Raw genomic sequence first — 24,998 nt, 5'->3', positions numbered from 1 at the left:
AAAGTTTAGCGTATGAAATTGTAGTAAATCGGTAGGTCGAGAGGTCTTTCTCTTCGTTAGCGTTGAACCTTTTGCACTTTGAGAATATTTTTGTAACGAGAGTACCCACTGCGAGATTAAAAACGTTTTCTCTTACTCGCAGAAATGAACGAATGGTTACTGTTAAGATACTCGCTTATCTTGTTCGTTCAATTTGTTCGTACGCGGGCGATGGATTTCAGTTCGCAGACCGTCATTCTGCCACGAGGCGGAAGAGGAAAATTCCCGATGATTTCGAGTTATTTCTAAAGGAAAATAAATTTACACAACTCGATAGTGACTCATTGATCCGATTAGAAGACGATTCGTCTCGCAACGATCGTAATTCCCTCGTTGTCGTAAACATGTTTGATGTTTTGCCCCGGCCCCTTAAACCTAAACTCAAAGACAATTATAAAATTAATCTTTCGTAGCCGTGATTAATCGAATATGGTCTTCACACAGACTTAATCCTACGATTCGAGAGCCGCGAGAATCGAGAAGTAAGAGCGACAGTAATATCTGCTTCGACATAGGAAAACCATTAGCGCCTTTCGCTCGCGAAAACTGGTCCCCAAAATTAATGGGTATGCTTCGAACGGGCATATAGGTAAAAAAAGTTTCGCCGTCGACTGGTAAATTCTGTTAATTATAGTTTATAAACAGAATTAATAAAAGAAACATACGTTTGATTTATTGTTGATTCGGTATTAGGTAAGAACGGTGGTAACCAAATCGTTATTAATTAATATCGTTATTCGTTGATTCGAAACTTGGTTATTTATTAAATTCAACGTCAAGTACAGCCTTGCCAACATTCTTCGAGGGATTCCGTTAATCGTATGGAATCGAGGCCAAAGTTGAAACGGCATTCTCGCGATCGCAAGAACACGCCGAGCTGAGCATTATAATAACAACATCTGGTGTAGCTTTTCTTTATTCGGAACAAAAATAAACAACATAACATAACATAACATTAAAGTGTTCAACCCCGAGAGAGCAGTACCGATGAAAGGAGAAAGAGAGACCAGTCCTGGATTAAGGAGAATGTGGTGCTACAAGTAGAATGTGGACGTTGGGTAACATTGGCTCACGAAGGCTGACTATGACGTCTGATCCAATACGACCAAATGTATTCTTTTCCTTCGCAAAATACCTGCTGCGTGAAATCTTGTTCAGGAACATTCCTTCCACCTGTTGCCACCGCGATCGAATCTCTCGCGCAATTATCCAAGTTCCACTGTACATCGTTAGAGTAACAAGTCGCAAAATAAGAGAAAGGTTAATAATAAATACGGATTACAAGCTAGGATTACTATTCGAGAGTACCAAACGATTCGAACCTAATTGTCGACTATCTGTCATTTTTACAAGACGCAGAAAAGACAAACGATTCGTTAACGAATTTTCGTTGCAAGGAGATGAACGGAACGGGCAACGGTAGCGAGCGAATGGAGTTAATTACGCGTAATTGGCAGTGTTAAGAGACTCGTTTGGGTTTTGATTTGGCACAGGAGCGGAGCAGACAGCAGCCAGAAACCAAGTAGAAGGGAAACCCGAGGTGGGAGACGTTTACAGTTACGCGAGGTTGCGCGAGGAGAAGAATCTTTCTCCGACGACAGAGTAACCTTCCTTCTGCACCCTACTTCGGGAGAGAAGTAACGGAAATCCGCGGCGCCGCGCACTTTTCCGCGCCCGGCCGATAATCTCGAGCGGATGGAGACAATTTTTTAAATGCAACGGACACCGCGCCGTCGTCAAACGAATCCTTTTGCTCGAGGGAACAGAACCAGCTCGAAGCGTTGCTATCTCGGAGCTAATTGGATCGGTTGCTCCAAATTGGACCCCAGGAAGCAATCTATTCTACAATTCACTTAATCGTACGAAAGCTTTTCGAATATAAAAATAAAATTAACACTTTAAGGGAACTGTTAAATTATTCGAGTGGTTCCAGTCCTAGGTCCACGCTCGCGACCAGAGACTTTCGATCCGGTTTGCTCGTTTCCAATTTAAAAGCTCGACACGGATGCTCGTGGAATCGAGTCTAACGTATGCAACGAACCTCGTCTGGCGTACGTACGCTAAATTTACAATCTATATCTAAATAGTAAGCGTAGGCTACATAAGCATACATATATAGGGCAAGTCAATCAGAATTTCCGTCTGAAACATTTCATTTTCCCTCGATCGAATTGAAGAATCGTTTCATAGATGAATGGACGTTTTTTTAATCTTTTGTCTCACAAAGCTACATCAAGATCGCCTTCGTTGTTTCAAACGCGATTACACATTCTTACCGCTGCGATGTCGAAATCAATGTCAATTTCAATGGGTTGATGTATCGCAACCTCAACCTTCAAATAACCTCGACTATTTACCGTGCACACGGTCGTTTGAAGGTCGTGTTGTCGTGCACCTCGACCTTGGCTTCGATTACAACGCCTCGGTAGAAAAAACATCTGTTTCGCCTAAACAAACTGGCCTCGGTGTCTTTGAAGTATAGAATCTAAAAAATTATGAATGCGTTCAGGAACAGTCGGATGTTCCTCTATAAAAAATCGTGAAAAATCTAATTCTGTCCTAGGAGTTTCCCAATTGACGATAATAAAAGATATAAGCTCCGAAGAGGCCTGAACCGAGTCGAAACGTTTACGGATCTCCCACTTGCGAAATCATACTTCCAAGCCGTTCATCTGGCTAATAGCTGTTATCCCGTTGATAATGATGATCATGCCGAATAATAATAAAGAAGAGGAGCGGGTACACGGTGAACGGTGCGGCAAGACGTGGCACGGAACGGCACGATTCAAGGATCGGTGGTAACTAGGTAGCTGACGAGGCTCTCGTACCCCTACCTCGACGTGCAACCCGCGACCAGTTGGCCAGGCTCTCGCTTAGAACAGGTGGGCCCAGAGTCGAGAGAGACTCGGTCTGCCGCTTACCGAGCACGGATCGAGTTCGTTGTCCGACCGGTCTCCCGCGTTCTCGCTTTCGGCCACGATAAATTCCAATTCGGACACCGAAATACTCGTTTGTACGCGTATAAAAGCCTGCCTTGGTAACCCGGTCCGTTAGAACGATCGCCAGTCGGCCGGTTTCCTTCTCTTTCGTCGTAATCGCCGGAACACAGTGTGCGTGCCAACACCTACCGTAGGAGAGATCGTCAAACACGAGGAGAAGATTCCCCAGGCTCATGGAAAGTCGGAATATTCGACTCGACGCGTATTTCGACGATTCCTGGAAGTAGACGAGTCGTGTCCCGTCCGAATGATCGGGACCGCGTCGAGATCTCTTTCCGCGGTACAAACGACCAGCGTCCCGGTTTTGCATGGGTGTGCACGTAAGTGAACCAGAACGCGCTCGATCCGATCCAGCGATCGTCATCCTCCGGGAATCGGTAACGGTACACCTCGATATACCGTCAGAAACCAGCGACATTTTTGTCTATGCACAGATCTTTAATTAAATTTCAAGCGACGCTCTCCGAAGAGAAAGATGAGGAATAATTTGTCCGAAAACTTTTAGTTCGGGTCTTTCTCGGTGTAGGAAATTGAATGTAGTGAAATTTTGTAGGTAGAAAGGTTAACGTATACGTCTCGCGCGTGTCAGAGTGCGCGTTCATCCGTCTCAAAGATTTTAGTGAAAGGCGAGCAAAGGATAATCTAGAACGAACAGTGCAACGACGGAACCGTGGTAGCGCTTCTATCGATCGACTTCTATACTGTAAAACTGCAAATCGCAGATGGACGAAATTCTAATCCAGATAATAATATCAAAGAACGAAAAAAAAAAACAGAGGTCAGAAATAACAACTGCAACTGGTCTCTACTCTGTCTAATAATTACGTTTAGAATCCCACGTGGTAAAAACGTGAAATAAATAATTGGAATTGTGAAATGAACGCGCATTTCACGCTCAACGAATAGAAACTTGTGTGTACGACTGTTCAATCGAATAAAACTGTGTTTTTGTTCGTCGTTTAGTAGTCAAGGTTAGGTTAATAACAACGTGTAGCTATACCTCGCCTTTCTACCGAACGTATACTTAGTTTTTGCTCCTATACGTTACCTTTCTTTTTGCATCGCTAGATACTGAATTTCTTTTTAATTGGAAAGCGACACAGAGAGCATGGATCGCCTCCATTCTTTCCCCTGCTTCTCCGTTGCGATAGTTTATCAACGAGCATGTTTCAACGTCGTTGTTATTAACTAAAATTTTGCCTGTCTTTAATCTCTGACCTACAACAAACCGGCCTACTCGACTCTGGAATTCGGTGGAGCGTTTCCATTCCATTTCCACTCGATCGTGAGAATCCCGCGATATCTCGCCGCTGTACCTTCCATATGGGTCGAGACCCTGAGAGATCGATCCGCGGAGGCGTTCCTCGCGATCGATGAAGAAAAAGTCCACCTGGTGCATCGAGCTCCACGTCCGTTTCTTCTATTCGCGCGTCACGCGAATTCGTCTATCGTCCTTCACCCGGTTATTCAGCTAGCGTGTCGTTATTCGCGGTATAGCGCGCTCAACGGAATACTACCCGGAAAGGTGGACGAATGAAACGAGTAGACGTTTTCTTCGACGGAGATCTCGATGGCCAGACCGCTCCTTTTTATATATATTTCGACAGGATAGAGAAAAGACAGAGCAATAGAGAAAGCAAAATATGCGAGTCGAGGCGTGTCACTTGAACAAATTTTCACGCTTCGAGTTAGCTCGGGAGAAGGGAAATATTAGCGAAAGGTTGACTCGCAGAGGATGCCTCGAACCTCGAATGAATCGTGGATCGGCATGGGTAAATAAAATATAGATGAAACGGCGATTAGAATGAGTGCGGTAGGCGCAACGCTTCTGGAAATTATCCGTATATCGTTGCAAGAAACGTGGTTTTCTCTACGAGATGTAAACTCGCGCGTTTCGCTTCGTAATCGAAACGCATTTTCTCCGCGTATGCGAGTGCCAGTCGAAGAAGAACGGCGGCGCACGTGGAGACGGGGAGTTTTCACGCGCAGCCTTATTTAACGCTATTATAACGTTGCCAGCGAGAGTCAGAGAGGCTCAGACATTGTTCTCGAATCGAAAGAGTAATTCCATTCGATTGGGAAGAGCGCGAGGTAACCGCGATAGTCCGAATTTGTATGAACAATGGATAACGCATCGGACTTGACGCGTAGCGATGTATTCGCGACGTTTATTCGATTGAACAGAGCGTAAACTAACCGCCGGTATTTGTCTAATCTCGATTTTATTTTTTGCACAATTAAGATGCTCAGATTAGACGAAGGTATTCTCCATCGGATTTACTTTCTCCCGTATCGCGAGAGCACGCTGGCGATTTTATGCATTTATGGTAAATATGCTAATAGGGAAAACGTACGCGAGCTGGGAATCAGAAAATTATACAATATTATCTGTGATTGATTTCGCGTGAACGCGTACGTTTTTTTCACACGTTTCGCATGCGTTTTTTGTATCCGCGTATGCCAGGAATGCGTGAAACCCGCAATGTAATCGTGAGTAGCAAGTAACCTTGGCAACGGAGCTACGCGCGTTAGATGAATATTCAAACCCGTCGCGTAAATTAGATTATAATTCCTCGAACCATATGGGAACTGATGAAATTTACTATTATAATAAATACTCGACGTGTTAGGAATCGCGCGAACTCGCATTGGCAAATCGCTCTTCTTCGAGAAAACCACGCTAGCGTAATTTTCACGGTGAAATCGACCAACTAACGACACGAGTTATTATCCCCGTGGAAACACGGATTTCGAAAGCATAAGTGTGCGACAAAATACCTCGGTTCGATAATGACACGGGTTTCACCGAAAATTCTGAATTTTCTGAATATGTACAGCCTCTTTTTAGTAGCGCAGGGCTCTTACAATTCTGGCGAATCTCGTTCGATAATTCGTCCGCCTTTCATACGCCGCTGGGTCCACTTGATTACTATAATTAACTATTAGGCCGTCCAAGACGCCTGCAAAACAAAAACGAAATCCATTTAAAAAAAGAAAATAATCGTTACCGTGGTAAATGTAACATAGGCTCGCGTGTTGGAAAGTTGTTTCAAATTGTCTCGCACGAAGGCAAAGTACACAAGCATAACACCAATTTCCACGTGTCGTGTAACGAAATGACAACAAAATGCTTGAGTGAACTCTTTATAATTGTTCTACTCGCGTTCGAGTCTTTCTTACGTTGGAAACTTTCTTCTAAGATCGACTTCAAGTGAAGTCAAACGACTAACGCTGCTCTGGCCTGCGGAGAGAGATATTAACTTTACGACAGAGCAACTCCGAGTGTCGTAATCTTGATACCAGTCCCTAAATACGTTACAGTCATACGCGGACGTCCATAACCGCGCAATCGCGATTACGTTTACCATTTTATCGGCGCATTTATCTCGCCGATGGGGGCATAAAGATTGATTCCTTCTTCCGCGTAGAAAGTTGTCGGTGCGCTAAATCTACGGTCGGTATCGGTCGTTCGCTCCATTCGCTCTTCAACCGTGCCAAAAGTTTCTGACATTTTGCCTAACCTGCGACGTAACCGAGGTCGTTGCCTCGTTATCGAACACCTATCGTTTTCTACAAGGTCGCGAGCATCTTCTCGTAATTTTCCATCTAAAAAATATAAGCGTCCAGGTTCCACGGAGAAGTTAAAGAGCAAACGCGATGTCCCGCAGGAAACGAGCGAAGCGTATCGCACCGATGTCATCGGGAGGATGGCCAGGGATCGTTCTGGTTCGGAATATTCGGAGAACATGAGTGACGCCACGACCTGCAGTTGTACGGCAAGTTCCATCGACAAGGTTAGTAAAACAAATCAAATTAAACATAATTTCTGCATGTGGAATGAGACTAATAAGCTGATTCATTCAGTTAGGCCAATTTCATTGTCAAAACACAGTGGCGTCACCAGGTATATTAATCTAATGTCACCCCTGTTACTATTAATTACGAACGGGATAGTTTGAAATATTCCCTTTTTTTAAATGCAAAGTTAAATAATCGAGGAGGTAATTAGAAGGATAGCAAGTACAATTAACATAGATCGTAGAACCCGTAAATTACTGAACGCAATGAATTACCTACGTGCTTTGCGCGGATTTATGCCTCGCATTAATGTGAAATACATATCCAATTAGAAAAAGATTAATTGATATCTACTTTGGTATCGCCATCCTATCGAGTGTCAAGGGAATCGATGATTAAAGGGAGAAACAACTTTGGGCTCGTAAAGATGAAGCATAATGCAGAAAGCCATGTAACCCCTAAAGAGTCGAAGGTGCTCGATGGGAAGAGAGATCGCGCAGCACCGTTTCGATATCGATCGATCGCTAGTCTCATCCCGAAGATCGGGATCGATCGAAAGCCAACCAGGAGCAACGGTAGCCGACGTTTGATTCGAGCCAGCGCGCGATCACTCTTCCGGAAGAGCGTGCGAGAGGTATGCGAGACAGCGGCGGTGGCGTCCGATAATGGTTGCTGGGACTGTTGGTGTTTCAGTGCTCGTTGCGCGGCTGCGGCATGTTTCAAGAGCCGTTTTTCCTGCATCCGCCAGGTTCGAGGCCCCGCGATGGAATCTACATAAATCCCATGAGCGCGTACATCGGCGAGTCGGCGAAGCCAAAGGACACGGAGTCCTTCTACCTTCACAGCCCGCATGATCTCGTCTACACGAGGATAACGCGGCTCTTCTCGGACACTGGCAAGCATCGACACTTCGAGAGGAAAGACGATACGTTGACTGGTAAGTGGCACGTCCCACATATCACCCCTTCTCCGTTCTCTGACGTTAACGTCCTCTCGCGACTCAACCTATACGCGCGACCTGCCACAACCGCGATTCGCTCAGATATTGGCTGAAATATTGTTTAACACGGCACCAACGTTTACGTAAACTTACATTTTCGCGGAAATATAGACAAATAAACGCAATATAAATAAAAGTATCTCTATATCACACGAGAATTCGAAGAACGAAGGTTTAATACACGAACACACGTACTAAATGCACACGAAGAGACTAGTGGTAGTAAATCGAGAAGTCACGAAAACATTTCATACGGTCAGCCTGCTGTCATCCGATTGCAGTGAAAGTGGACGTGCACATCAACAATGGCGTACTTGACCGACCTACCGCTGGGAACGGTTACGCGAGCAAACCCGAGGCGGCTCGCGAGCCGTTCGAGCACGCGTACGAGCAAATCTGCTTGCGACAGGACACGGAACCTGGCACTGCTGCCCAGAAAAGGCTCCCGGACAACGCGTCCGACGGCAGGTATACTCGATGGAACAAATATAACGATAGAAAGGGCCTCGATACAGTCGCTATACTTGTTCCACGCTGACAAACGCTTTGCCTCGCCGCGACTACCGCTACGCTGGAAATTAGAAACACGCGCCGTTATCGCGAATTGCACGCACCGGCGCGGCAACTCTGCTTCGCCTTTGGCAAACTTGAAAATTCCTTTCGTGTCGAGCGAACATTTCCCGTTCCGTTCGAGCGTTTAGCGACCAGAGTTTCGACCGGTTACGTCCACCGCGATCGAATGGATTTCGAAACACCCCTTCGTTTCGAAACGCGCTTTCCCGGTTTCCGCGCATCTCGTTCTGCAGGATCGAACGAAATCGTCGCGTTACAAATTACAAACGTATCGTTGGTCGAGGCGAATGGAACGCAGCTTCTAACACGGTCTCAAAGACGCGACGAACGATCAAAGTCGGACCGATTTCAGTCGTTCCCAGAAAACCGATCGACGATACAGCAGATCCAGCAGCACGAGCGAGACGTCCAATCTGAGCAGCGAGGTTCCCTGTTTCTCGTCCAGCGCGTCAACCCCCTCGCTCTCGCGGAACAGCAGCAACGAGAGGATCGGCAAGAACGCGAAAATCGGGGCCGAATTTTCGCATGGTACGTGGACGTTATGCTTCCGTTCGTCGCATGGCGACCGGTTGATACGGATAAAATGACTAACGGGACTACGCGATTGACTTTCAGAGAAAAAAGACTCGACCAGCTCGCAAGTAGAAAGCGACAAGGAGATTAAACCGGCTAGCACCGGAGCCAGGTAAGTAGGACGAATGATAATCAAATGCGACGGAAAATCGATAAGAAGCTGTCGAATCGTCGACCGATCTCGATTCCATTCAACCCCGTTCGGTCTCCGTAGCTTGACTTTATAGAGGGACTCGAGGATCTTCTCAGCTGAAACAAAGAAGGGAATTAATTTGCCTGACAGGTAAAAGTTGCGCACGCAAATGCGATACATTCCACATTTCGCATTCAAATATTTACCACACTGTAACTGTCGCGTTTACCTAGTTATAGACGCCATTCTTAAGCTTCTCGTTGATTTCAAAGCTTGGACTAGCCAGTCAGACATTTATCTTGTCCAAGAGATGGTGATCGAATAAATCGTGGTCGATCTAGTGGCGCGATCCGTTTGGAGTGGGGGCAGTCGGACGATTCGAGTTCCTAACATATGGTCAGTCGAGGGTTCGATGGCTTGGTGAACATTCTGCTCGTAACGGACCTACTAATGCGGATATTATCAAAAATTAAGCTTACGGTACTCTTTTTCCCTTCCTTCGCGCGTGTTCTTCAGTTTCGCGAAGCCACCACCGCCACCGCCACCGCCCCCACCTCCGGACAGGGAGGAGGTCGTGGTGCTCCTGGTGAACGCCAAGCAGAACGCGGAGGCGATCGCGCGGGACGAGAAGAAGGACGGTCCCGGAGACGCCAATAGGGATGGAAGGAGCGAGAACGGACCTGCTTCATCTTCAGGTGAGCCTCGCGACTAGAAACTGAGAAGAAAACCTGGTCGATTCGTTCGAAAAGTCTGAGAAGAGCCTTTTCGGCTCGGGATGGCATAGTTCGACAGAGAATCAGTAGTCAGGCCTCGTATTTAATCGGCTCGGACGATCGGCCGAATTAATGTAACTCGGCGCTCTTCGTCAATTAAGCCACCGGTGGATCGCGAAGACGGGCATAGCTTACTAGACCATAGCGCTCATCGGGCATATAATACACTTACCTAGATTTCACTTGCCCGACGTACAACGATTCGTTCTCCCTACCGCCTCTCTGTTTCGGAACAGCGACCAACAAGTCCGACGTATCCTGCGGCGAGCATCAACAGCCGGAAGTACCACCTGCCAGTTCACCGGCGGACACCGAGGAAATTAAGGCGAGTCAAACGTCTCACCTGGTCAACAGGCACATGGTGCTGCCGTTCATACCGCCAAAGTTCGCCAATGCGGACTCCAACACCCTGCTCAAGCCGTCCGAGTACTTGAAGAGCATCTGCAAGGGATCGACGAAGAACAGTCTCTCGAAGGCAAGGTCGGTGCGAACGCTTCGTAGCTTCGATTCGGTTTAACGTTCGAGCGTTAATTAACGCGTGAACCGCAGTGAATGCGCGCGACAGTGAATACTCTGTTAATTGATAAATAAATAACATTTCTAGATCGGTGGACAATTTGGACATACAGAGCAGGGGCGGCTATCGACGGGAGAGCAACGTTGGCGAAGAGGAGGAGGACGAGGAGGAGGAAAAGGAAGAGGAACGTCAGACAGGAGAAGGGGAGGAAGGAAAAGAGACAACCTTTGGACCTCCACCGCCGCCACTGTCTCCGTTGCAAAGGACTCGACGGATCGGGGAGGACGTCGGTGCCGGTGCCAACGGCGGCGCCGGCGTCGGTGGGACCACCGACCCCGAACACTCGATGTCCAGGACTCCGCAACCGTTGGCGACCATTAGCATTCAAGACCTGACGAGTATTCAGCTGCGACGAACCACCGTTAAAATGAACGCGACTAAAACCTTCTCTGCACCTCCACCTCGCAGCGTGTCTATGACGAATGGTGAGTCCTGCAGCACCGGTTACATGCTACAGAGGACCTGTTACAGGACTCCATAATCTGCAATTTATATATACATCTGTTGAATTTCCGTTGTATATGCTAATTGCTTTTTTTATGTTACCTACTTGTTTTGCACTTCGAGGACTCTGTATTCACAGATAGGTCCTCTTCGAAGAGAGGAGTCCTATCCAGCTCCAATTTTGGTGAAATTTTCTGTAAAAAATAAAAAGGAATATCACTCAATCCGATAGCATTGAAAACGTAACTTTCGCTATTTTTCTATTCGAGTTTAACACACCAACTTGGTAAAATAAAGAGAAACCTAGACAGGGCATATAGAATAATCTAGACTCCCCGCCATGTAGTTTCAGAGCCGTTCTTCGTCCAGAAAACGGACTTGATTGCGGAGCTGAAGAGAACCAAGGACATACCCGGAATAAAGAAGTTCAAGGTGGAAATGGCGCAGGTGGAGAAGACGCAGGAGCAGAACCTCATATCGGAGATCACCAAGGCTTTCAGCGCCTCGAATTTCGTGGATCAGGTAACTGACAAGCAGACGCACCGTTCTCTCTTCGTTCTGTCACATTTTAACGCGATCCTCGTCGATAGATCCCAGAGAAAGACAGTTCCGGGAACGTGATCCCGATATGGAAGCGACAAATGCTGGCTCGAAAAGCTGCCGAGCGAGCGAAGAAGGAGTTGGAGGAGCAAATTGCCAGGGAGAACGAGGAAAGACGACAAAAAGCGATTCCCGCGTGGAAGAGGCAGCTCCTCGCGAAAAAGGACCACGAGGAAAAAAGGTGGCTGTCGAGGATATAAATACAAACGTTTTACTACTATAAACGCATGGCTGTTATACTAACGCTTCTAACGCTTCTCGTAGACTGAACCAAGTACTCGGCGCGCCGGTGGTCAAGGTGGAAGCCCCAGGATCGCAGAAACGAGACGTTTCGCCGAGTTCTCAGCGAGCGAATCAGCTCGAGGAGAAAGTGGAAGTCGAGGACAAGAAGAACGACATGATGAGCCTCGGCAATCAGTCGAATCACGCGAACGAACTCGACGAGGAAGACAACGCTCCCATCATCCCATGGCGAGCACAGCTCAGGAAAACCAACAGCAAGCTCAACATCCTGGACTGATTAAACGTCTTGGACTCCCTTCGAGGGACAAACCTTGAATCGCGGGGGACGCTTGCGACGCTTCGGGCGGTTTGATCTTCTTGTTACTTGGTATAACTTGGGAAAACGAATGATGGCGACCTCGTAAAACTGCGAGGGTACCAAGATTATAAAGATAGAGCCACTGGAAGAAGTACAGCCGCCGAACGACGTGAAGGAGCCTTGTTACTCTGTCTAAAGAAATTATGTGTGATGACTTTGAAGAAGTGTGGGAGCAGCCGACGATGTGATAGGATAAACCGATGTTTATGAGATGAATCGAATGAAAAGAGATCGTAATTTTCTCATGTGAATAGGAAGAAACTAAATAGACTTTTTCCTTGGGCGATAGAGGCCTGTGGGTCACAGGGCCGCACGTACTATTTTCTGCTGACAATATCCGTCTGCCTTTCAGCCAACCCTGCAGTCAGGGGTCCTATTACCGTCTCGGCACCTTGCAGTTTTTACGAGGTCCCATCAACTATATACATTCAAAAAAAACGTTACGATGCGTCGCGTGGCACACCCTCCTCCAAAAGCTACATTGTACGCATCTTTCGTTAAAGATGTTCGTCAACGAAAATCGAACGCATCATGTACATAGAGCCGAGTAAAATTTGTATCGTAAATCTCTGACACATGTTCCTCGTTGATTGTATTCTCCTGCTGGAAAATTCGTGGACCAGAGGTAGGCTAAAAATAAAGAATAAATCCAACGTACGGGAATTCGAAGCATCAGTTGAAATTAAAAATTGAACATTCTTACCTAATAGTAAGACATCAAGTTTTTCTCGTTGGATTTATCCAGATAAGAATTTAGTCCATCTCTGTCACGGACGCGCGTCCCTGGACTAGCCATTCGATCGATGATTGCTCCCCTTGTTTCCAACCACTGCTGGGTCCTCCCAAGCGAAGCCAATCGGGTCTCGAGGGTCGGAATCGGCTCCGATGATCGGACTTCCCAGACGGTACGCGGAAACCCTCATCCTATGAAAGCATCGCTGGCTACTCATTGTTACCAGAGCCACACCGACGCGGAGGCTAGCGTGCAAGGGGCATAACGGTCCTCGAAGGATAGAGAATCATCGTCCCCCGGCCGTTTCCCATATTCAGGTCCAAAATTACGGTTTCCCTCTCATCGACGAAGCGAGTAGCCAGTCTCGAAGCGTTCAGTCGTCTCTAGAGTCTTCACCAGAGATAGGCAAGATTTAAATTCTAGGTAACTCTAGTCGCGGTGACTACGACTAAACATCTATTTTCGTTTAATAAGAAGTGTATCGAATAAGAAGCGATCTATCGCCTCGATATCGGAGACTTTCGTCTCAATAAGAATATTGCTCATCTTTGGCTTCGTGACGCTTTCGTGACGATCGCTACGTCAAAATTTCACGAGGTTCGCGGTTTGTGTGGGTGACCGTGGAAGAGAGGAAGACTCTGCCACCGCGTCCACGACTGCGAGGAACAGGAATAGGAACACCGACACGAGGAGCTGACGCGTGTACGAGTAGCTTGGTAGTCCGTCTAGGTAATCGGCGCTGTCGTAATCGGGCATCGGACGCCTGCCACTGTTGGCTCTCCGCGCAGTTGAAGTCGCAGCTGCCAGCATCGCGCCACGATTTCTCAGCAGCGATCTCTCGGACCCGGAATATTTGGCAGCGGCGACAGGAACGCCGGTTCTCGCCGAGCTCGACATTCCCGCGACGAGATACGCGAGATTCAATCGTCGTTTCCATCGCAGTAGATCGATTTAACCGGTTCGAACGACGCTCGCGAACTCGCTGACGCGATTCGCAGTTCGCGGGGCACCGACGCGCGGCGTTTCGGCGCGGGATTTTCCTGTCACGCGCACGAGTGCATCCCCTGCTTTCTCTAAGTCGCCAGCGGAATTTCTGTGACGACGAGGATGGCGTCCAACCGAGATGCACGAGGTAAGACTTCCGCTTTCCTTTGAAACTTCCAACCCTTACGCTTTCCAGTGGTTCAATGTCTCTACGGTGGCTTCTTTTGCATCCTCCCGACATCTCGCGCATCTACATAACAAGAGCAATATTGTAATTCTTACAAACATCCCCGCGTTTTATTTCTAGACGTGTTTTGATCACAGGTGTGGCGACACAAACGATAGCTAATTTCCATCTTGACGCTGAAGTAGCATTTACGCGGACACCCTTCCGAGACTAAACCGCTATCTCGTTCGTGATCGATGAATCGCGCGCGTTTCTCGGGAAACGGCGAGACTTTGGCCGGCTCTGGATTAACCTCGCTCGTGCTCGTGGGCCAGAAGTTATTAAAATTGTGAATTATCGGTTCTTGATACGGCTCATAGTCCATGCCGAATGCTTCGAAGTTCGACTGGAAGAGTTCGTTCGAATAATAGATGACGAATAAAAACAACATACGATGATTTATTAACACGAAAAGCAAAATCACACAATTATCTCGCCGAGCATTTTATTAACGAGACGTTCCTATCATTCATATTCATGATCTCTCCTCGGCGTGTCGAATTTCTTCAACCGTGATCCATTGATTCGTTGTTTAGTTATAATTTCTTTAAATATACATTTTTAAATGTCTCTTTGACAAAATGCTTGAAGAGACGTGTGATATTAGGTGTAGAAATTATTTCAAAGTCCTCAACCTTATCTCTGTTTCAATATATTAAGATACAACCCGATGGAAATTATTATTAGAAGACGAATAATAAGCAAAATTTTATAGCTACCGAAATTCTCGTATCCGTAACTAAATGGCAATGACCATCAAGTTGAGACTTACGTTCTATTATGTGTATATAGTAAATATTTCCACTACTAAATGATTGAATATAAAGGCACAGAATTAATCTCCACACTTAATAAACATAAGCAACAGTTTTACGTCACCGTTCTTTGACCCGTGTAGAATCACGCGTTGCCCGACGCGTCACTTCCCAAATCAGGCACAGAGAATCGCTACACGCACGACCATTGGGTGTTCCGCTTGAATCGAACCGCGTCGCGAAAGACGACGATGCTCGCCAACGAGTATAAATATCATCCGGAAACGTCCGTGTTTAAGTTCTGGGTGAAGGTCGACTCAGCGAATTTTCAAAGTCGCCGGCGGCGCACGCGATACAGATTTCTCGTATCCACGTATCGTAACTCCTGACGACTCCATGCGTTTCCTGAACAGTGATGGAATGTCATCGAAGGAATCGTGATATCCAAGGTCACCGCGATAAATATCGCGAGTCGAGATCACGTCAACGCGCAACTTCGCTGTTGCACCGCGGTAGAGATGGAACCTTGAGGTCGAATCATCATGAACGAGATGGAATTATGGTCTCAACGTTGTCAACCGCGACCCTTTGATTCGGTAATTCGATGGAACGCTTGTGATACGTGCAAACGAGGCGTCGAGGGTTCGCGCTATCCCGTCCCTCGACGACCGATGGTGTTCTAAATATCGGAAGTGATCGACTCTAGAGTACGTCATCTAATGGATCGTGACATCAAGACCCTACGCAACGGTACGTACTTGTTTCACTAGTCCCGTGAGCCAAATTAAATTGTTTCTCATACATGTACAAGTCCGAACGAAAAATAAGCTCGTAGGTAAAGGTGTAGACACGAGCACCACCGCACGTTACAATTAATGCGTTCGACTTGTTTTTCTTGCATCGATAGAGAATGTTATCGTGAATCTACGACTCGAGTTTCTAGATACTCGGATAAATGGCTTCTGAGAAAACATACCTAGCAGTTCGAGTAAACTAGGCACGAGAAGGACGCGTTGAAAGTTCGGAATCCATTACTTTATGAATAGTAATCGCAACGGATACAACCTCCCGATCACTATCGCGTGCCGACTGTTGCGATACGACTGCGGAGATCTTCATTTGCTAATAAATTTCCAATCATAAATACAATTTTAACATTTATGCTTATATAATGAGCAGAATCGACGTTGTTACGACACGAATAAACAAGTCACGATCTTTACGATCGGAGCAGTGCTTTGATTTTCATATTGCGTGAATCCATTTGAAGGAACTAATTGATGCGATAATAAAAAAACAATGGACAGGGAACGAAACACAAGGATTCAAGACCGAACAAGTAAATATAACGAAACAGTTATTCAGAGCTTGGGTTCGTGCTCGCTTTTCCTCCCTGCACACAGTTTTTTCCTCGAAAAGACATTTTTCAAGCCGGTTGACGTAATATCTCGGGGAAGCAATTAACTTCGACCGGTTTGAAATTTAACACCCATGTACGGGGTGTAGCGTAACCATGCGGGGCCCACTTGTGCGGTGGATAGAGGACAAAAAACTCCTTGATATCTCTAAACTGGTTCAAAATGAAGAAATATTGTCAAGCTATCCTACAAATAAAAATCTGGCGATTATAAATCTGAGGAACGAGAGGTCAAAGGTCGATAGGTCTTGTAGAACCTATTCATCTGCTAGAAAAATAGATCGAGAGTTATCCAACAGAAATAGAATGGTGAACCGTCGCGTACTAATCGTATGCACTGTCTGATAAAACTCCTTCAAGCACACCCTTAACGCGACGAGTTTGCAGGTGTGGTACGCAGTAGATTTTGAGGCTCGGTTACACGGCAGTTATAATTTACATAATGCGTATCTACGTATCTTCCACGTGTAAATGGCACGACCTTCCGTCCAATCGTGTTACGTCAACGAACGCGTTTCAGTCGTGTTGCCCCGCGCAGGGCAACGTTGATGATTCCACTCGAAATACCATGCAAACAGTTTCAACCGAGCCTGTCGAAATCGTCGATTAAACATGTCAACCTTGATCGTTCGAAGCGTTCACGTACGACGAATTTCGAATGATCGAAGCCAGATAAAAATGTAGTTGGTACGAATGCCGAGACAAGCCTTCAACCTTTGTCCAGTTGTGTATAAAAGAACGCGATTGTTAATTCAAGGGTAACTCATTCCTGTTTCAATCCGGCGGAAGCTTGAATGAAAAATCCAAGGAGTGATCGTACGTCAAAGATAAACGATGCGGATACCGCGCTAGAGACTTATGTAAACACTGTTTACACGATCGCGCAACCAGACCCGCAGAAACAAAATGATGCGCGATTTTGAAATTGAATCGCGTCGGGTAAAGCACACCGCCGCGGTATTCATTTACTTTGCAATTATACAGGCTGCTCCAACCATTGCGAAACATGCATAACATATACAACCTTTGTATTCCCTGGAACAAGATCGAAATCGATAAAAAAATAGCTGAGATTTGAATTAATTTAAGGCAAACGTGATCCTATTTCCACTTTCAGAATGGCTGACGTGCCGGCAAGTGCTGAACATCATGGTGATCCTGGGATTCATGTTGAACTACATGTTGCGAGTGAATCTGACGATCGCCATCGTGACGATGGTGATCCCTAGCAACGTCACGTCGCATCCCAGCGGACTGCACGCGTCGACCGACTGCTACAGTCACGAAACCGCAAACATCGACAATGGTACAACGATGATAGGACAACTAACCACTGTCATCGATACATCTAACCAGAATAACATTGCATACCCATCGAAACGTGTACGTAGCATCTTTTATCTAAATTAGAAGGATCTATGCCTGATTAACTTTATTAGAAATTCCTCGTTGCACCTTGGTGGAGAACTACTCACCCGAGCAATAATGATTCCACTTAATTAACAGGAGGAGATAGAGCAGACCAGGTACTCGTGGAACGAGTACGAAGTCAACCTCGTGTTGGGAAGCTTCTTTTGGGGCTACATCTGCACGGAGCTTCCGGGTGGAAGACTGGCCGAGGTGGTGGGCCCGAAGAGGGTCTTCGGATACAGCATGCTGGTGTCCAGCGTGATCACGCTGTTCACCCCTCTGGCAGCTACCTATGGCTACGTCGTAGTCGCTGCTCTGAGGACAATTCTAGGATTCATGCTGGTGCGTTTTCGTTCTAAGTTTGCGATACTAAAACGTGCCACTCGTCAGCTACTAACGTTCGAATTCAGGGAGCTACTTGGCCCGCCATACAACCCATGACTGCCCGATGGATTCCGCCCACGGAGCGCAGCAAGTTTGTCTCAAACATGATGGGTAAGAAGACGAATGAGATAATTCTCCGCTTGCAAGGGTCTATCATCGATTGTTTCAGCGTCGTCGCTCGGAGCAGCGATAACAATGCCCATTTGCGGATTCCTGATCGCTTCGTTGGGCTGGGAATCCGTTTTCTACGTCACTGGAGTGATCGGACTCGCCTGGAGCGCAGCATGGATTTTCTTGGTGTTCGATTCACCGGCTCAGCATCCGAGAATCTCCGATAAAGAGCGTCGCTACATCGAGCAAGCCTTAGGGACCACGACCACGACCAAGGTAGACAGTGAAATGCTCGTTGCGCTAATACGCGAATGATAAATAACGTGTACATTTTGGTTTGTAGCGTCTACCCGTTCCGTGGAAATCTATTTTCCTCTCGGCGCCGGTTTGGGCTATCATAATCACCCATGCATGCAGCGTCTTCGGGTACTTTACAGTGGTGAATCAATTGCCCACCTACATGAAGTACATCTTGAACTTCAACATTAAACAGGTCGGCGCTCGCGTTACTGTTAAGAAGCTTTGGTCTTGTGTGCCGACCTCTTCGCCGCTGCACTCGGAGATCGAGTAAATTTCATACGTCTGTGTTTGTTTCTCTATAGAATGGACTGCTGTCCTCGTTACCGTACCTCGGGAAATACATCTTCGCCGTGGCAACGTCCTCGCTGGCCGACTATTTGCTCAGAAAGAAAAAGCTATCCGTAACGGCTATACGGAAATTGTTTACTACCCTTGGTAAGTTCAGATCAACATAGCATTTCTTTGAGCTTTTCGCATTTGACTGTGAAGCTTGATTAAATTCTGTAATACACGTTTCACAGCTGTGATGAGCCCAGGGCTGTTGATGATCGTGCAGGCGAATCTCGGATGCGATCGTGTAGCGTCCGTGGCGATCTTCACCCTCGCCCTGACCATCAACGGCGCCGTGACGGCTGGTTATCTAGGAAATGGTTTGGACATAGCGCCCAACTTCTCTGGAACTATTTTCGGAATGGCGAACACGTTAAGCTCTCTAGGCGGTTTCCTCAGTAGCTACATGGTCGGCATGATAACGTACAAGAATCAGACTTACGCTCAGTGGAGCATCATCTTTTGGATTCTGGCATGCACGTACTGCGTCAGCGGGTTAACATTCGCGATTTTCGGCACTGGAGAGTTGCAGAAGTGGAATAATCCCGAACAGAGCGAAGATGAAAAGAAAACGAACCTGGAAGGTGCTCCAGAACTCGAAGAATCCGTGCCTTTGAAGGACAAATCTCTTTCCTAACAAACGCTCGACCAATACATTTCCGTCGATGCCGAGAGTAATTGTATCCACGCGTTTAAAATAGATAATTTAAAGCTAGATTATTTCTAAACTGCATCATGCCATGTTCCTCTTTCGTACGAGTACAACGTTTGTAATTTATAAATGATCGTTACATAAACGAAAGAGTAAGAGTATTCACTTTCCACACCTGTTATCTTAAGTGATACGTGACATTTATTCATTGTTCGAGTTATCCATATTTTAAAAATAGCGGTAAAATTCTCTTGAATCAGCGCCATTGGTGGCGAAACGCCCAAGTTTGTAGTGAAAATAGTTCCCATTGCTGCTACTAGATGACGCCACACCAACTAAAGGGTCGATAATTATTGCTGCATTAAATAATTATTCACTAAAATGATAAATTTTACGTACTAAAATAATGTACTGTAGTGTTATAAAGCTAGGAATCGTATTAACTATGCAATTATGAAAAATAAATAATAAGATATTAAGAGGAACTGGTGGCGCCATCTAGGGGCAACAGTGAGAATTATTTTCACTACAAACTTAAGCATTTTCCCACCGATGGCGCCACATGTAAGATTAATTAATTTACTAATAACTCTTTCTCGATTCAGCAACTTTCATTTAGAAAGACTTCGTTCAAGACTCTCGACAGATCTAGTCATATTTGCAAATAATTTATCAACTATAAACTGTAGTTCCTTGCGCTCGATAATATCGTTAACTGTAAACATTCTCAGAAAGAACGTATCCCATACCGACAGGCCTCCTTTTCATTTCCTTTGTTCGTCTTATTTTATGCAATATCGTTTCATCGTCGTTCAACTACTCGTTATTACTAAGCGATTTCAGCGATCGAGACAGCAGCCACGAAGGTGAGACCGTATATAAAATAAAGTGCGACGAAACGAGAGGGAAGGGGTCCATCGACCGTAGGACGCGGCATCGAGATTATCGAGAATACAAGCCACAGAATGCATGAAAAGACGTCGCATCCGCGTCGCGATGACCGGCGTAGGGGCGCTGCAGGGGCGCTGCGCCGCGGCGCTCCACGGTCGTGCCAGGAGAACAGCAGAACGAAGAGACAAACTTGCAAAACTTGACTTGCGAATCTTCTACCTCTTTCTATCTTTTGCACTCAGTGCAGAGTCCGCCCGTTTGCTCGTGTCCCACAGTTTACCTCTGGATAGGCGACCGCGAGGTTTCTCATTCTGTGTTGACGTTACAAACGTTCTCAACCTAGGCGATACTTGATCCGACAGAAAAAAGTTCCTATGTTTAGAAACGTACAATCAGAATACTGAACCTCCACTCCAGGCATCTACTCATTTGTTTTTAGACAAAGAAACGTCGTCTGTATCAGCAGTGACGCGGTAACTATAAATATAAGTGAAGTCTAGAGGGAAATTGTAATCAAGCGAAAATTCGGAGCCGTTGCTTAGCTTACTTATTTTACGCGACTTTGTTAAGGTAGGATAACAGACGATATTCGGTTGAGATAGCATTGTTTATAAGAAACATTATAGAAATATCGTATGAAATTAATGTTATGAAAACAAAAATATCGGTCGGTAAAGTATCGAGAGTCAGAACAGGTACTCTTGAAGGAAAAGAGGGGATGCAAGGAATTCGCGGACTGTAAGTACCGAATTCAATCGCTATGTTGAAGAGACGCGGGGATCAGAAAAGCAATGAAGGTTGATTCGCTGAAAATTTGCCGCGCGGGACCGCCCGCTAGATAAAGGGTTTATCAGGCAAACACGAGTTGATAGCTACCGGTGACGCTTGCTTCCTTTGTCCCGATGGTATCCTACTCTTCTGTGATTAACTAAGGTTTAATCAGCTTCTAAAAGTTCTTTGTCAGCATGCACATGCATGATAATCCACCGGCTATCTCCACTCTGTTCGATAGTCGAAATACTTGGGATGCATTGAAATCGCGATCGTTTCTTCCATACCGAATAGAATATTAGAACGTCACTCAAATTTCCTACTTTGCCCACTGATCATAACCATCGAGGGTTTGCGGCGCCACCGCCATTGGCAAGACTGCTACCTCTACAGTGTGCGATCCTGTTCACATCGGTCGCAGATGTTTCGACAACGAAACGTTTTCCGTACGATTTCACGTCGTATCGTTCGAAAACTGCTGCGTGAGGTAATCGTCGCGATCAGGAGAAACGCAGATATGCTCATCTACGATACGCTATTTAAACAAAAATTTATGTTTGTACGTACAGTAGTATCATTCACAATACCACCTAATAACGTCTACGACGCCTAACACGGTACGAGTTTCTAACTTTGCAGATTAGTATATATAGAATCACGCAGTTCTAGAAGATGCGAGAAACGTGGCCCTCTAGTGGCCAGTACGTGAAGTGTCATCACTAATAGAGGAATGAACGCTGTAGATAACTCCACACCTTTTTTTACTTCCTTGATTTTAATAATATACCATTTCACCTGAATAACGTAAGTATAAATAAAGTAAGTTAGAAGACTCAGAAATTCAAAAAATGTTGGATATTCCTCTTGAAGTATCTTCAGAATATTAAAGCAACAAATACTACATTTAAATAATGATTATTTAATAAAAATGGCCAATGATCGCGAGAGAGGATTGCGCAATTTATTCAAAGCAATTGGCCCAGTAGTTGGACGCCGGAATACTGGGGGGAGAGTAGTCGAGGGCGATTATTAAGGATTCTTGTAATAACGCGCTCGAGAATGGCCGGTTGCACGCACCGATCTCGAGGGACGCCGATGCCCTCGAGTGGTCAAAGAACAACTTTCAGCGCAGCGAACTGCTGCCCTGGCCGCCCCCGACTCATGGGAACATCCCTGAGGCAATACCGGCTAACGTTCGAGTCTCCTTTCTGCTGCTATCGCCACCAATGCTTCTTCTCTTTCCCACCCTCCCTACGATTTCGATTTCGAAACGGAATCGTGCGTAACATGAACTTCGAGCAATCTACTTGGTCAGTAATTTCGCAAGAATGCGCCGCCGATTACGGAATTTTCGGACCGATAATCGTGCGAGCTTTACGACGACCAAACGAACGTAAAGCCGGTCGCATACCGTCGACTTTCAGTCGCACGACACAACCCCCTTGATCCTTCTTGGTCCACGGGGGAAGGCCGGAACGTGGATGAGCGCAGAGCTCGAACTCTTTGGAGTTGGAGGGAGGAGTAAGCGTAGAAGCAGAAGCAGAAGCCGCGGGCGGGGGAAGATATGCAAAAAAGGCGAGGCGGAGGAATGGATCCCGAGAAAGCGATCGCTGGAACAAAGGGAGGAAAGGGAATAAGGAGTAGCGGTAGAGAAAGAGCGGGAGGCGATGGTCTCCGGCGAAGGTGGGGTTGGGGTTCGTGTTCGGGGTCAGGGACGGGGGCGAAGTGGGGGCAGAGACGCAGGGGAAAGAGAAAAGGGCCGAAGATGAGCGGCACGTATGCGTGGTATGCGGGTGAGAAACACCCGGGGCGACTGGCCGCCGATCCGCCCACGTTTAAGCCGTGCGCTCTTCCCGTCCGGGACTCTCAGCCCCGTGGCTCTTGAACGACCGTGGTAAAGCGACTGATGTTGCTGCTGCTGCTGCTGGTGCTTTGGCAGCTTCCTTGAAATCGCCACGGCTGCGAACCACGCAGACCATCACGGTTTACCTCTGTGCTGTGCATGCGATTCGGGGAACTCGAACGAGAGGATTCGAGCGAACGCCCCCGCGGGCACACGCCGTTGTCACGCGAGCTGTTTTCTCTCAGCGAGGAGACAGGAGCAAACTCCACCGAACACTGTCTTCCTTCTTTCTCGCAAATTTCTACCTGGAAAAACATTCCAAATAATAATAGTAATTTGTCGTGGAATTAAAATAGTATCGTCGCTCTAAGTTTTCTACAGAGAAATATTTCCGCTAAGTATTGGATTTGTTTGTTACCCTATCGCATTCCCTACTGCACGCGTTAGACGAGCACGACCGACCGCCGCGGGCGCCAGTCGGCGACTGTGAGAAGGCTACGCCTGCTAACAGGCAACCCACCCAACGAGGTTGTCACGAGGGAAATCGAACATGGGGGCTGGAAACCACGACGACGATTAGATTAGAACAAGATTGCGGGACCTTTTTATATGGAAACGATAATTCTAAATCAATCTATCACTTCGTGATAAACTCGGGAACGTCCTATAATAAAATTTTACCTGCATTAATGCTTGATTTCAATAATGAATTAGCATTTGTAACAATGGGGGAGACGACGCGTGCCCGTTGGCAAGCTACTCCATGCTCGCGTGCTCGAACAACTTCCGGTTTATGGCCAAGACAGGGCACACCTCTGTCCACCTGTCGTAACGCTTGTCTTTGAAATTTCCTCGTTCGAACACCGGTTGCTCAGCCTCTATCGAAATTTGCACCTGATGTGACGGGCAGCCCCTTCGCCGAGATCGGGCAACGATAACAGCGTTAATGGTTGCGAATTGAGACCACTTCCCTTGGACGACAACCGACAAATGATCCAATGAGAAGAAACATTCGTTCTCGCGTAGCTTTTCTTCCTTCTCGACGGTGTTGGCTACAATGTAATTCATGATTATTATTTGTGGTGATTAATGATTAACGAAACGGACACGACTCTGCAAGGTGTACATTACTCATTCATTTGGAACGGAAATCTTTACTTTGGACTCGTGAAACGTGAAGCACTGCATATCTTCCATACGTAGTTATATATTTGCCTAAAATTTAAGTGGTTCTCCCTTGTAGTCGCGGAGATATCTTCATTAGTTTCTAAGAAATCAAGTAACACCTGTAACAAGAAGCAATTGTATATTGCCTTGAAGATTGTACTCTTCCATTCGTTATTCGAACCGTCTTATCTAGATGAGAATTTTGCCCATCCCTGGTCCCAACCCTAGCATCGACGTGTGATTGCAGCGTGCGCAAGGGGTGTGCATGGATCGAAGGCGAGTCGATCGCGATTGCGATCGCGAATACACGTAAACGCACCGATACTGTTCATTTCGGAAAATTAGAGACACCCGTTACACGATCGTGTACGCGCGCATTCAACGATCCACCAAACACCTGACACACTCGCTAGGCTCTTCGATGGGCCTCTCTCTTCAGTCCTATCACCTGCTTCGGTCGCTGTGCACAATTTTAAAGCGCCTACCGTTCGCGGTTCGCTCCCGGGAAGAAAAAACGCGAAATTTATCGCGCGAACCCATCCCGTTCGAGCCTGGAACTAATTAAGACTTTGGATGCATCGACGCATCTATCGGCCTGCGCACCTGCGCGAGGTGAACACCTTCCACGACTGTGTTATCGCGCGCTGCTATTGGTTCGATGATCGTGTCGAAGATCGTTATCGTCTGGTTCCTAGAGACATTGAAACACAGTAAAATCTCGTATATACGAACAAAATGACGCTGAGCCTCAAGTAACTGAACCATGGTTGAGCGTGGACTACGACGGTGGTAGTCTCATGAAGGGAGCAGCTAGTGGACCTCTATTATGTGTACTGCCTCGTCCCCGTCTACTGTATTGTGATACACTTCTTAATGTCCAACAATCTTAATTGGCCTTAATTATAGAGCATATT

The 24,998-nt window shown here is 46.5% G+C and overlaps 2 protein-coding genes and 2 long non-coding RNA genes across 6 annotated transcripts; 2 read left to right on the top strand and 2 right to left on the bottom strand.

Annotated features, from left to right (window-relative positions):
• The first annotated feature begins 476 nt into the window (after nt 1–476).
• On the top strand, nt 477–12,683 carry LOC128892383 (uncharacterized). The gene is made up of 12 exons (XM_054152758.1): nt 477–3,358; nt 6,707–6,832; nt 7,530–7,773; nt 8,118–8,304; nt 8,762–8,937; nt 9,025–9,094; nt 9,632–9,810; nt 10,125–10,368; nt 10,493–10,890; nt 11,256–11,431; nt 11,500–11,690; nt 11,774–12,683. Exons 1-12 carry the CDS (start codon nt 3,347–3,349, stop codon nt 12,027–12,029), a joined length of 2,259 nt encoding a protein of 752 aa, XP_054008733.1. The 5' UTR covers nt 477–3,346; the 3' UTR covers nt 12,030–12,683.
• LOC128892387 (uncharacterized) lies at nt 10,807–13,257 on the bottom strand. Its single transcript, XR_008461077.1, has 3 exons — nt 12,814–13,257; nt 11,016–11,103; nt 10,807–10,947 (listed from the first exon to the last, which is right to left on the bottom strand). It is a non-coding gene; the product is annotated as an uncharacterized LOC128892387 (long non-coding RNA).
• Nucleotides 13,258–13,435: 178 nt separating this feature from the next.
• Nucleotides 13,436–19,564, top strand: LOC128892384 (putative inorganic phosphate cotransporter). Of its 2 annotated transcripts, none has more exons than XM_054152760.1 (8): nt 13,436–13,975; nt 17,343–17,608; nt 17,732–17,977; nt 18,046–18,130; nt 18,189–18,406; nt 18,474–18,623; nt 18,733–18,865; nt 18,952–19,564. In XM_054152760.1, the coding sequence occupies exons 1-8, from the start codon at nt 13,951–13,953 to the stop codon at nt 19,395–19,397; spliced, it is 1,569 nt and encodes a 522-aa protein (XP_054008735.1). In that variant the 5' UTR covers nt 13,436–13,950; the 3' UTR covers nt 19,398–19,564. The 2 variants fall into 2 exon arrangements, with proteins under 2 accessions (XP_054008735.1, XP_054008734.1); XM_054152759.1 differs by lacking the exon at nt 13,436–13,975 and adding an exon at nt 15,093–15,558.
• A 2,070-nt stretch (nt 19,565–21,634) lies between these two features.
• Nucleotides 21,635–24,696, bottom strand: LOC128892017 (uncharacterized). 2 transcript variants are annotated; one of them, XR_008460992.1, is made up of 5 exons: nt 24,266–24,696; nt 24,049–24,203; nt 23,599–23,969; nt 23,336–23,474; nt 21,635–23,222 (listed from the first exon to the last, which is right to left on the bottom strand). It is a non-coding gene; the product is annotated as an uncharacterized LOC128892017 (long non-coding RNA). The 2 variants fall into 2 exon arrangements; XR_008460993.1 differs by having other exon boundaries at nt 24,076–24,203.
• Nucleotides 24,697–24,998: the final 302 nt, after the last annotated feature.

This window comes from Hylaeus anthracinus, unplaced genomic scaffold (genome assembly GCF_026225885.1).
Source record: "Hylaeus anthracinus isolate JK02 unplaced genomic scaffold, UHH_iyHylAnth1.0_haploid 12002, whole genome shotgun sequence".
NCBI classification, from domain to species: domain Eukaryota; kingdom Metazoa; phylum Arthropoda; class Insecta; order Hymenoptera; family Colletidae; genus Hylaeus; species Hylaeus anthracinus.
The sequence above is the reverse complement of the archived record's forward strand: the minus strand, read 5'-3'. Positions and strand labels throughout refer to the sequence as shown.